General features: G+C 37.7%; 1 protein-coding gene across 2 annotated transcripts in view; it reads right to left on the reverse strand.

The window, feature by feature from the left end:
• Positions 1 to 13,316, reverse strand: part of KCNQ5 (potassium voltage-gated channel subfamily Q member 5) — a 280,375-nt gene that overhangs the window by 80,861 nt on the left and 186,198 nt on the right. For both annotated transcript variants that reach the window (XM_040060318.2, XM_040060317.2), the window contains exon 2: positions 5,229 to 5,319. In XM_040060318.2, coding sequence (XP_039916252.1) covers positions 5,229 to 5,319 — 91 coding nt within the window. The remainder of the gene's footprint in view (positions 1 to 5,228; positions 5,320 to 13,316) is intronic.

Consider the following 13,316-nt stretch of genomic DNA (forward strand, 5'->3'; position numbering starts at 1 on the left):
TTGAGAGCTTTATGTGCAGTGTTCTTTTCTGTTGTTAGGAAATTATTTATATGGCTACTTTAATCTCTCTCTCCATAGCTACAGTGTATACTTGTTTGCCAGAGAGCTTTGCTGGTTGGTTGGAAGTGCCAACACTGCCTTCTGAGAGAAGAATTAAGCTTTGAGGACAGCCACTGTTTATAATAACTTCAGATTTTAATTTGCATTTTTTCTTGCTGTCAGACTTCCTCGTAATAACTTTTAATTTCAGCAAAGTGCTGAAATTTAAATTTAAATTTCCAGTGGGAAGTCTGTTCTATTTCTACAGAAGATTCACAAGCAGTTGTGATGAACTCTTGTCCAAATTTTTTGTAGCAACAGTCAGCTCTGACTTGGTCAAATCTGCATACATAATAGGACAGCATCAATTTAAACAGCAAAGATGTGAAAATATTCATTTTTGTATGGTAAGAATATTTCCAAAGCTAACAGGTAGTTTATTATGACATGGCTGAATTGTTTTTTCCTCATGTTATTATAATATTAGTGTACATGAATCCAAACAAGATTGAAAACTTGAAGGTTTTGACCTTATCAACATTATATTTCCCTCTCTTATTCTGTCTTTGGTAACATCAGTGTTGTGTGTCTAACGTAATTTTTCAGAGATTTCTTTGAGGATTTCTGAAATTGCAAGGCTAAGATTTGATTTGGAAAATAAGTCACTAGAAATCAGTATTTCTTGAGAATACGTATCTTGAGTTTTGACAAACTCACTGATTTTTAGTTCAGGGATCAATTAATTTGTTTTTCTCAGAAGAAGACTCAACAAAATTCCAGTAATATGGTCTATACCTTACTGCTGTTAGAAATTAATCTTTCAAGATATTTTTTTCTCTTTACACCTTGATAGCTGGTCCTATGGAGCCATCATTAAGTTCTTTGTCAGGTCTGGTGGTCTTTTATCCAAGCATGGCAAAAGGATTCAAGTGCTGGTACAATCTAAAGTGAAAAATATTGGGTTGTGGTGGTTTTTTTTTTTTTTTTTTTTTTTTTTTTTTTTTTTTTTTTGTTGTTGTTGTTTTTTTTTTAATTGAGCACTATCCATTTCCCTTTTTAAAATCCATTTTGGCTAGCCTCACAATGCTGTAGTGGATTTGTATGATTATATTTCCATGGATGGACTTACTTCTAGAGCAAAGACAGATTGAATATACGCTTACCTGCAATGGGGCAGCTATACCTATGTTTTTAGATCAATGTGTATCCTCTTTCTTTTATGCAAAAATATTAGGAGAAAAAAATCCTGGAAAGATATTAATTGCTAGAAGCAATTGGCAGACTCTCCTTTGGGGTTCACGTAAGTGACCACAGTACATGGAGAAACCAGCTTCATCCTGTGCACGCTGTCTGCTTTTCTATCTTTGGGAACTCTTTCTGCCTGAAGAATGTGTTCCCAGAGTACATTTTCAGAGGCTTTTATTCCACAAATCTGGGTACAGCCTTCTACACCAGCTGTTTTCAGAGAAAACCACAAAACAGATTTGATAAAACCAGTCCTGCAGAAATTCACTTGCATTTTTTGATCTACCCATCTTGATTAAAAAATTAAAATTACAAAAAAAAAAAAAAAAAAAAAAGGATGCTTTCTCACTTCAAATAGAAATGAAATTTCATTTAAATTTGTCTAAAATAGTCAAATACACAAATAATATTTTATCCCAGGTCAAATGAAGCATTTAAGCTGATCCAAGACCTTTTTTTTTTTTTTTTTTTTTTAATTTCTCAATTTGTCCAATCTTCCTGGATCAACTCAAATTATTTTATCCATTTTCTTGCATTGACAGCAAACAAACAGAAGTGAACAAGTGAACCAGAAATTCACATAACTTTCAGCTTTAGTTGGAAATGAACTTAAAATATAGACAGTTTGGGCAAGAGAGTGAATGACCTCCAGTTCCAGATAATATTCCTTCTTGGCTATCTTCCCCAAAAGATTTGATTTTGCCTTCACAGCCTCTGTTTTACTCCTCTTGTGTTTATTATATGATAAAATGCTAGCAAATGTACTTGTAGTTCATCAATACAGCAAAGATTACTTTCTTACTGTGTTAGTTGGATTCTTAAGCTGCTTGTGGTTTATTTTGATGTTGAAGTAGATTTTTATTCTACTGCCTGTCTGGGATATATCACTGCTACAACTCAAGTGCCAGAAGTTGTGTGCACAGATGAAGCTAAAGCATAATTATCATTGTGGGTATAAGGAGTTTTATCTGATGCTCTCTTCCCAGTTACTCTTATTATTTCTGGACACAAATCTGACCAAAATAATTACTGATGCAACAATCCAGCATTACCATATATAACATGCACTTAACTTATCTGCATGACTTTCATTTTAAGCGTAAAATTCAAATATTAAAGGTGTTTCCTTTGATAGGTTTCCTGATAAGGAGAAGATGCCTTGGAACACAGTAGTACTTGTGTGGATGCCAGAATTGAAGCTGGGTCCAACACAACACAGCAGGGCAGGTTTGCAGCCCAGATGAGTCCATTAACCTCTGCTGAAGCTCAGAAGCCCTCAGCTATTACTGCTTTCGTAAACAATGATTTGCTTTGAGCTATCACACTTTGTTGCATGTTTCTGAGAAAGCATTTGGTATGCAGCGATTAGGAAATATATTCTCTGCTCCCTTGCAGGACATGGCTCAGGCAGATAAATGGAATTGACTGATTGGAGAAGAATAATCTTCTCAGCTCCTCTGGCCTTCTGAGAAGGAGGAAAATGTTTGCTCAGCTCATCTACACTTCCCTCTTTAATGCCCCTGTGTAATTGTGGATAGCTGCAATATGTCAAAAGCCACAGGTGCCAGTGCATGCAGCAGCTCAGGTATTAAGTTGAAGGAACATTACATTAGATTTTTAGCCAATTAACATTGCTGTAGAGGAGACCATCTGGAATAAATCTGCAAAACAAACAGTTCACAGAAACCCAGCAAGCAGCTCTTTGGATTGTTATATTTGTACGGTACTTCATTAGAAAATAAACATATATCTTCTATTTCAAGCACAAAGCACAAACAGCTTTAAGCCAGATCTGATAGTTAATTCAGCTGTCTTACTAAATGACACATTTGGAAAAGCTATGCGAATCACTGGAAGCAAAAGGTTGTGAAAACTCCGGTGACTGCAGTTAGGTGTCGGCACAGCCAAAACAATTGCTCCCGAGTTAATGTAGAAATGTATTTTCCTCGTGGTTTGTGGTTGCAAAAGTCCGTTTTGATAACATTGTTAAAATCAGCTAATGATTCAGTATGTAGAGAAGGAACAAACTAAGCATCAGCAAACTGCAATAGAGCTGTCACGTTTAGCCTGCTTCTGGAACTTCATACTTTGCTGTATTTATATTTTTCTCTGTTAGAGACCCACAGCAGGAGATGCTAAATTCGTCATCACTAGGTTTATTCCCGCCAAAGGTTTGCTGAACACGGTAGGCTATAATAAAGTAAGTGCTGGATGAAACCAGTATTGATGCTTCAAGGATCAACCATGCACCCTCTTCCTTAAGGCCTATTCTCTGTTCAGAGGATGCCACGGGGTGTAGTCAGGACAGTTAAGATGGAAAAAGCTCATATTTGAAGCCACAGCAGCAGAAGGCACCAAAGCTTTCCCCAGCACACACTGACCAGCTCTGCTTGACTGATGGACACCTCTCCAAGGACTGGTGTACCAGCAGTCAGAGCTCACCACGCCTCTGCCCAGCGCCGGGAGCAAGTCCAGGCCTTCACAGAGCTCCTGCACATCGCAGCTCCTGTGAGACCCACGCCACAGTACAGGGAGCCAGCAGTGGTAAGTGCACCAACACAATCAACAAATATGTGGCTCATGGGAAATGCATACTTTTTGTCAGAACAAATGGCATTTCTGCGACCAATTTGCATAAGTACACAGGAAAACGGATTACTTGTCACAAAAGCACCTTATATTACAAATAGAGTATTCTTAGACTAATCAGATTTTCCTGTTTTCTATACCAAAAAATTTTAGCAATTAGGGTACCTGTTACAATAATATAACTAGCTGCAGAACATTCAAACAAGCTTCCATTTACCAAGTATTGTTCAGATTTGTAAATAATGGTCTAGGTATGAATGTAAGTTTAAACCAGACCATTTTTAGCTGGTGTAATGCCACCTGATCTTTTCTTCAGAGAAAGAAAAAGCACTAATATGACTAGGAAGAAAAATGCAACATTTAGCATTATTCTCCCTAATTAGCCCAGCTAAGAAACTATACAATGGAGCAGAACACCACATACCTGCACCTGGCCAGCTCTGGACATTTAGTTCAGCTATTTGATGCAGTGGCTCGTGCTGTTAAGATGTAGCACACAGCATAATTATGCTTATCAGACTGCCCACACCATAATTAATTAGGGAGCTGTTCTGAAGACCAGCGCTTTTGGATATATACAGTGATGACAATTAGCATGTTGGCATTTGTCAACAGTTACTTCACCTCAGGCACTACTTAACAAGCCACAGTCTGCTGAATACATGGAACTGAAATAACCGGGTATATGGTGATGTTTTGATATTCACTACTGCCTATTCTCAGGCCATCACTTGCAGAACCAAATGGTCCATCAAGAAGCAGATGAATACAGTAGCTTCCATACAATGCATGAAAACTGTTAAGCACTTTTAGGGATTAAAGCCGTTTTTGTGTACCTCAGAAGGGGAAAAGGAGAGGTAAACTTAATACAAAAGCTTGAATTATGAAGAAATAATGAAACAGCCACATCCTACTGCAGCAACTGCTACTAAAATGTCAGTATCTACCAATAGCTAGCCCATATCTGTATCTAAGATACCAAAATTAATTCCTATTTTAAGTGCCTCTTACTACATGCTGACTTTATAAATGACAGTGGCAATATCAAAAGTCTTTCATGCTCAGTCACTGCCAAACTGCAGCAGAAAATCTCTCAGTTATAAACCACAGTAGTTCTCAAGGAAAGAAAGGGATGCAGTACCATACTCTATTAGCACTGTTTTACCATCTGACTTGTTCTTAAATAAAAAGATGGTGGAATCCTCTATTTTATCATTTTTTCGTCATTTTGAAGAAAAGTCTGATTTTTTTGAAAATGCTCAGTTATTGTATAATATTACTTCCTCCATGGTGAGGGAGATGACTGTATACGAAAGTATCTGTAAAACTGTCTCGTATTTAGAATTTTCACTTACCAAAATGAAGAGACAACCAGAGGCAAGTTTTGTGTGTTCGGGAATAGTAGAAAACACGGACAAAATCAAGCAACCAAACACAAGGAGAAAACTGAAAAAGAAAGAATATTAATAATTGTTAATATTTTACAGTACCCTGACCCAGTATCTATATTGATTGTACTTCACTAACATTTACAGAAGACTCTCTCTGTACAGTCTTCATTGCTAGAGGGGAATACAGCTACCATTTAACTTAGTTCATTAAAGACATTAGAATAATAGCCTGTTATTGAATCTATGTATTTCAAAGCAGCACTGCTAGAATTCAGAGAAGCAAGATTTTCTTGGGAAAAATGACCCAATATACACAGACTTTACTTTTTGTATCACAATCCTGTACATTTATGCAGTCCAGATAATCTAAGTGTTTTTAAAGAAAGATCTCCAGTGGGAGGGTTGCTTCCCAGGTCTAAAAAACCATTTTTTTTTCCCACAACTGATCACAAATACCTGCTGCACAAGCTTACCGAAGAACTAAGTTACATATTGCACCTATCTGTCCATCCAAAACAACCTCCTTCTGAGGAACAGGCCTCATGTACAAACTACCTGAAGTGCGAGGGAGAGCATCAGTATCCTCAATGAAGAGGCTCTATTCTGGGAACAAATTTAGTATCATACAATCCACTGAAGAAGGCAAAACAATTACGTGAGCTGGGCAGTTAGAATCAGGAAAACATAAGCACAATTTTGAGTTTGCACGATACTGGTGAATACACGCAGGCAAAAAGAGCTAAATCTTTTTTTGAGGAAGATCCCCAAAAATGGTATCATTGCAGAAATTCTTGCATATCCCATGCCCAGCCCTTAGCGGTCACAGCACATGTGTTTGCAGACATGAGCCAGCAGAACTGGTATTGCTCTGACACATACACTGCTAGTGGTAAGGACTATCCTTTCCTCCTGCACTGCTTCACCAACAATACCGCTGTGCTAGTGACGTCATCTCTATGAACTGGATCAGAAAAGAGTTTCATTTTACCCACAGTTTCATAACTAACCAGCACCCAGTAAGAATTGATTCTACCAATGTTTTGCTAAATTCCTTCTTAAAACACTTGTCAGTCATGAGGCACAATGAGTCAACCAACAAAGAGCAGGCCTTTGACTTTTCTCTGAATTGCTGGGACTCATTAACTGATATTCTAAACCACATGAATAGATACTGTAATTAATGCAGATAACACATCCCTTCTGCCCTTATCTTGACCCATGAGCCTTTCCTTATACTTTTTCTCTTCCATCCAGCTGAGGAGGGGGAATGATAGGGAGGATTTGGTGGGCACCCCATGTCCTGCCACGGTCAATGCGCCACACTGCGAAACCTCTGCCCCCAAAAATTGCACAATGTGACTGAAAAAGGCCATGGTCTGACTTTGAAGTGAGTTCTGCTTTGAGCAGGAGCTTGAACTGGAAGACTCACAGAGGCTTTTTTCAACCTACATACATCTGTGTTTCTAACTACTGGATATAAATCATTAATATATTATTACATCTGCATACACTTGTGCTTCAGGAGCTATGATTACTTTTTCCCACAGAACATATGGACTCTCCATAGTGATGTAATATTGGAGTGCTATAATATATGCAATATATAACATAAAAATATAAGTCTAGTCTTCAGAATTTCTGCAGAAAATCTCTACCTGCAATGCAATCAGACTTTTGGAGGCACATTTTGTAGCATATCACTTAACTGCAGGGGAGAAGTTCTACTCTGAAAATCAAATATGGTAGGAGCTTGCATATAAATTCTATTAAGGACTGTAATAAAACAGTATCCAGGAGGGTAAAGTGCACATTTGGCATACACCATTGGCAAGCCTTATCCTCTAGACTAGAGAAAGGTGAAGATCAACACATGCTTCAAAATTTAATAAAAAACTCATTCAAGACTCATGCAATCCCAGGCACAAGTACAGGCTGGGCAGTGAATGGATCAAAAGCAGCCCTAGGCAGAAAGATTTGGGGGTGTTTCCAGACAAAAAGTTCAACGTGACCTGGCAATGCATGCTCACAGCCCAGAAAGTCAATTGCATCCTGGGCTGCACCAAAAGAAGTGTGACCATAGGTTGAAGAAGGTCCTGTGAGACCCCACCTGGAGCGCTGCATCCCGCTCTGGGGCCCTCAGCACGAAAAAGACATTGACCTGTTGGGACATCTCCCAGGGGAGAGCCACTACACTGATCACAGCGCTGGACCAGCTCACCTGTGAAGACAGGCTGGGAGAATCAAGGTTGTTCAGCCTTCCCTCAGAAGCGAAGGCTCAGGGAAGACCTTAGAGCAGCCTTCCATCACCTAAATGGGGCCTGCAGGAAAGCTGGGGAGGGACTTCTCACAAGGGTGTGCTGTGAAAGGACAAGGGGCAAGGCCTTAAGCTGAAGGATGTAAGATTTAAGGAAGAAATTCTTTACTGTGAGGGTGCACTGGAACAGGTAACCCAGAGATCTTGTGGATGTCCCATTTCTGGAGGTGTTCAAGGTCAGGCTGGATGGGGCTCTAAGCAACCTGGTCTACTGGAAGGTTCTCTGTCCATGGCAGGGGGGTTCAAACTGGATGATCTTAACATCCCTTCCAGCTCCAAACCATTCTGTGATTCTATTTTTCTATGATTCTATTTTTCTATGATTCTATTTTTCTGTAATTCTGTGATTCTATGATTCTACGATAAGTGACAAAAATCCATCTTGTGAGCAATTTTTCTCCCCTTCACTTCACTTTATAAAAATGGAAAATCTCACAGAACATTACTGGTAGTTTCAGCTGCTACAGCCTTCAGATGCAACCCCCCTATAATTACATCCTACTGACATAGGCATAAATGCGGTTTCTTCTCATTAAGGCTTGCATAGAGGGCAAAATAAAATTAAGAAGTGACTAAGAATTTACAGTAAAAGAATGTAATTTCCTTTTGCTGAATTTCTTTAGACCTGAATCAATTAAAATGACATTTGCTTACTTCCTTTGTGTTTCAGTATTAAAAGTCGCTCATTTGATTTTATTCCTGTAATACCAACTAAATTGGAGGCCCAGTTGTACTGGGTCTTGTCCAAACACACAATACCAGTTTTATATTGGAAGAGATTTCTTATAGCACAATTATGGAAAACAGACACAGCAGGAAAAAATAAAGTTTCTTGTTCCATATCACAGTTGGAGACCATGGAAAAGGTAAGGGATTTGCCTAAGGCTACACAGAAAGTCTTTACATGTGGAATAAACCTGAACCTTCTAAGTCACAGCCCAATCCTACACAAAACCATCATCCATTCACTCACCACTTGCTTTGCTGTGGTCTGTCAGGACTAAGATTTAGAATATCACTGTAAGCAAGGTGTTTATTCACAATAGGTGGGAAAAGTGAGTCAGGAGAGGTAATGGGTACAGCTAAGCGGTGTATTAATCAAAGTAAAAGCAAATATTCAGGAAAGCCAGGTGCAGTGTGGATTAGCACCTGGTTGACACAGTTCTGCAGTTTATCCATGAAAAGCAGAAACAATCCTCCCAGCAATACATAAAAACAGTCTTGGAAAGAAATTTTTCCAAACTTCCATGACTCTTGCTCTCAGTTTTTCCAGAAACTCAAAAGGACATGGAGCATCATTATTAATTATTATTATTACAGAACAAAAGAAAAATGTTTGAATTTATCCACCCACACATTCAAATACTGCCCCCCTGACCCTCATTCCTTCCTCCACCACTGAACACTTCTTTTAGTGCCACTCAGCATATTACATCTAAAATTAAACTGTAAGCACAATTGTGGTGGGGTGAAATGCAGTACTACTAGCCTAGTACTACTAGGCAAAACTAAAAGCATACATTTAGGTGCTGTAGAACACAACACTAGCAACAAAAGTGGAATATTTTCAGTAGTTTATGTATCACTGAAGTGCTTTCCTTCAAAGTAAACTAATAGTGAGACTTCATTAGCTATCTTTTTAGTGCAATCTGTTTACTCAAGCCATGCAATGAAAATAGCTCTCCTTTTTCCCAGCTGGAACTGAAGGCATGAACAACTTTCACCTGGCTGTATGTTAAATGAGGCTCTGCCCAACAAAAATAAATCCCTAAGGTTCAAACATCACAGTGGTCAAAGTTTATCAGAAATTATTCTTTCTAATTGTAAATTATTTCTACAGTGACAGATGAAGTGTAGATGATTGCATCAAGCCCTGGATGGTAATTTGATAACCCTCAATAGAAGAAAGAGTATTTTCCCATGCCATCATTTGAACTGTGTGCTATGATACGTGCTGTACAAGACCATGCTGCTGTAGGTAGAGAGCAGTGAAAAGCAAAACACAGAGCAATTATATTCGGCCTCTAGTGATTCAATCTGGATCATATAATTGTTCAGGCTGAAAAAACCAGATGTTTTTTCCTCATGCATTCAGTATCAGACAGTAAAACATATGCCTTAGGCAGCAACTTCCCATAAAATTATTCAAGTACTGCCATAGCCTTGTATTTTATGAAAAGCAGCAACTTCCATTTTGTTTCAGCAGTAATCAGTTTTGTTGCAGATCCTTTCATCTTATTCCCCTGTTCCTGAAAGCATATACTAATTGGAGATAAGCCAGTTTATGAAAGATAATATAACTCAGAAGCTTTGATATTTAATCAATCTGCCTCCCATAAACTTTTCTAATTGGTTAATTAGGACCTACCAATTCTCCATTTATATAATTTTCAGCAGAATTTTACTACTGATTGATTTAAGGGCTGTTTGTATGGAAGAGGATGTTCAGCTTAAAGCAATTGTTAAAACATTACTCAAGATGTATCATAAGGACAAAAAATACACTCTGGGAAGATCTTTAAGAGCTATTTTGCTACTTAACTTACTGCTAGAATTAAAATAATTTAAAGTTAAACATCTGCAAACTTTTGTGGCCTTTTGTGGCCACATTATTTTGTGGTAAATAATAAAAATGTATCACTGTTAAAGTGGCATAATTAAGCGGTTAGGCCACCAGAGTTATTTTCCAGTATTATTTGAGGTCTGATTTAATACCAAAACAGGTAAGGGCATTCAGGATTATGACCAAAACTGTTTGCAAGCCATTGAAGGTGCCATTATCCTGGATTTTGTATGGAAAGTAGAAAATGTTTGAAAGCTTTTGCTAACTCCAACTACAACTAAAAAGTAGCTCTTACTTTTCTCCCTGGTACATTAATGCAAATTTAGAGGAAGTTTGCATTCACAAGGTCTGAGTCTACAAGAAAGCTGCCCGAGCCCCTCCATAAGTAATCCTTTCCGCAGCCAGGGGCAGCGACCATGCTTTCTTGACAGTGATCAGGATCTTGCTGAGTTGAGTACCCAAGTGCTGCCTTTACATGATGTTTTAATCCTGGAACACATAAAATCTGTGTGAGGCATTAAATAAATTAATGTGCTGAAGATTACACTGGATGGATAGCACCAATAGATACATTACAGGTTTAGATAAATGGGTAAAATACCCAGGGATAACCCTATTAAAAAAGGAAGGAAAGGCGGTCTTTCATAGCACTGTTGCACTTTCATGGGGACTATTAATTTTGGTGAACAATTCTCACAAAAGGCAAAAAGACAGATCTGCCTTGGCTAGATATTATCAGCTCTCTCACCCCTCTTGATGTGTGAAAGGGAGAATTTACAGATCCAGTATCCCATGCAGCTGCTGGGGAAGACAGAAGACAAAGCATCATCTCCTGGACCAGGAGTTACTTTTATACACACAATTTTCAAGGCAGCAAGCTCCCACAGAGAAGGAATTTTGCATATTGTTCAACTGAGGGTTGGTGCACCACCTTCCATCCCAGAGCAGACATGAACGCTGAAGGCAGGAAGGCAGCACAAACCTCACAGCACCCTCATCCTCTGGGCACTTCTTGGTGCCTCTGGGCAGACAGTTATGGGAGGTGGGTGGGAATGCCCCCTCTCACAGGACATGCAAAGAGAAACACTGAAGCATTTTCCTAGCTTCAGGAGGGACTGAAAGTGAAAACGCCATCTAATGCAGGCGTGAGGTGGACATTTACACAGGTCCTGCGGTATCTCCCTTAAAAAGTAATCTTTTCAACATTCCTGTAAAACAGACAATGCACTGCTGACATGGTGGAAAAGAATACAGTTTAACAGTTTTGATAGCACAAGCCGCATGGATTAAATTTTCCATCATTTATAGTTTCAGCGTGACTTGTTTATGCAAGAAAATGAGATATGACAAAGGTTATTACAATTTGTTAAGAATGTTTGACAAAAGCTGCATGGAAAATAAGCACACTTCCATAGAAAAAGCTCATAAATTTCTTTTGTAGACTTCCTTTAAAATCACTTGCACTTTAACCTTTTCTCCAAGTGGAAGAGTGTAGCATGTAGAGGGATTGATACTGCACGGCCTTCTACCCAGAAATAGCACAACCCTAGCCATGGAGAGGTAGAGTATGAAGATCTCACAGTCTTAGAATGGGAAAACAAACTGGATAGGAAACTTAATAAATAATTTTTGAGAAAAAAAGTATTGCAGCAAACTTTTTTTAAAAAATATATATATATTCATTCTTTGGGTTAATTGCCTCCTTTTTCAGAAATATAGAAATTTGAACTGAATTTCATGTCTGACTTTTTAAAGAACTGATCATACTGATGAAGCAACTTATTTAGAAAGGTGAGTTTTGTCAGGCTAGGATGGATAAATTTTTCATTCCACTGTGGGATATTTACTCTTTCTAAAAATTAGAACAATTTATCAAGAATGAAACAGTTTACATTTGCAAAATGTAAAAAAAAAAAGCGTTGTCAATGTAAATTGTACTTTTCTAGCATATTTTTAAGGAATCGTATTTTTAGCAGAGTCTGCTAAGTGATTGCTTTTGGCTTCTATTGACAAAGCAATGAAGAGGCTATAACAGGAGATGATATCAAAACAAAGCAAATCAAATAGCTCAGGTACCTATGGGGCACAAATAGAAGTGTCATTAAATGCACAATTGATAATCCATTCCATCATAGAAAAAAAATAAAACATCAAGGCCAGTTTCTCCAGGGTTCTAAAAAAGGAGGCATCGTAATTCCTTGAGCAAGCACATTCGCTCAAAAGAAAACAAAACAAAACCAGAAATGCTTTTTCTTAATGCTCAGAGATACTTATGACCTAGATATTTTCTATTTTCATTTGCTTCAACAGGAGATAAGAGAAAAATAAGAAGCATGTGCTCCGTCAGATTTTAACTATTTTAATGATTGGGAAGCATCATGCTGATTTGCGTCAAATCTGTAGAAAATAATAAAATGCTCTTTTATCATTCTCAAAGCATAGGTCTTTTTGTAGACCAAAATTTTCAAAAGTGAATGCTTAATTTAGTAAATAAAATTTGTATTTAGACAACTCTGTAGATTTTTTCTTTTGCATCAAATAGCTCCAACACCCAGTGACAAGTCTGGTAGCTTACACAGTAACAACCTTTGCTTGACCATAGATACTTCACAAGAAAATTAATTTAAAATATAAGTAGAAACTATGTTGTCTTTAACACTGAGCACAGGTTGCAGAATTTACATAATTTTTTAGAACATACAAAATTAAGATAAAAACTTTATTATAATGAAATAGAGAAAATTTAAAGAATTACAATATGAAGCTGGAGAAAAGAAGACCACTATATAACCTTTTCTTTAAAATAATAATTCTATTTCAGTCTATTTTTTCTAACCTTTTTCACAGCCTAGGGTAAAGGGAAGTACTCAACCTTTTCCTGTAAAAGTGTTTGCTAACATACTGTACTTAGATATCTTACTAGTAAGAAAAATAATTCTTAATATAAGAAATGTATAGATGTGCAAGAAAGAAATGTGTTCGGTAATCACCAGCATAATCCACTGTAAAATCAGCTTTTTGAGTCCTCAGGATTTAGAGATAAAAATATGGCCACTACCTCATGTTTGGTTGGGGTTTTGAGTAACAGAGCAAACTTAAAGGAACAGAAGGATTGTAGGGCTGCTGGGTATTTTTTTATGCTGCAAGAGTTTCCTCCTCTTTGCTTGGTGCTCAG

Source organism: Hirundo rustica, chromosome 3 (assembly GCF_015227805.2).
Source record: "Hirundo rustica isolate bHirRus1 chromosome 3, bHirRus1.pri.v3, whole genome shotgun sequence".
Lineage (NCBI taxonomy): Eukaryota > Metazoa > Chordata > Aves > Passeriformes > Hirundinidae > Hirundo > Hirundo rustica.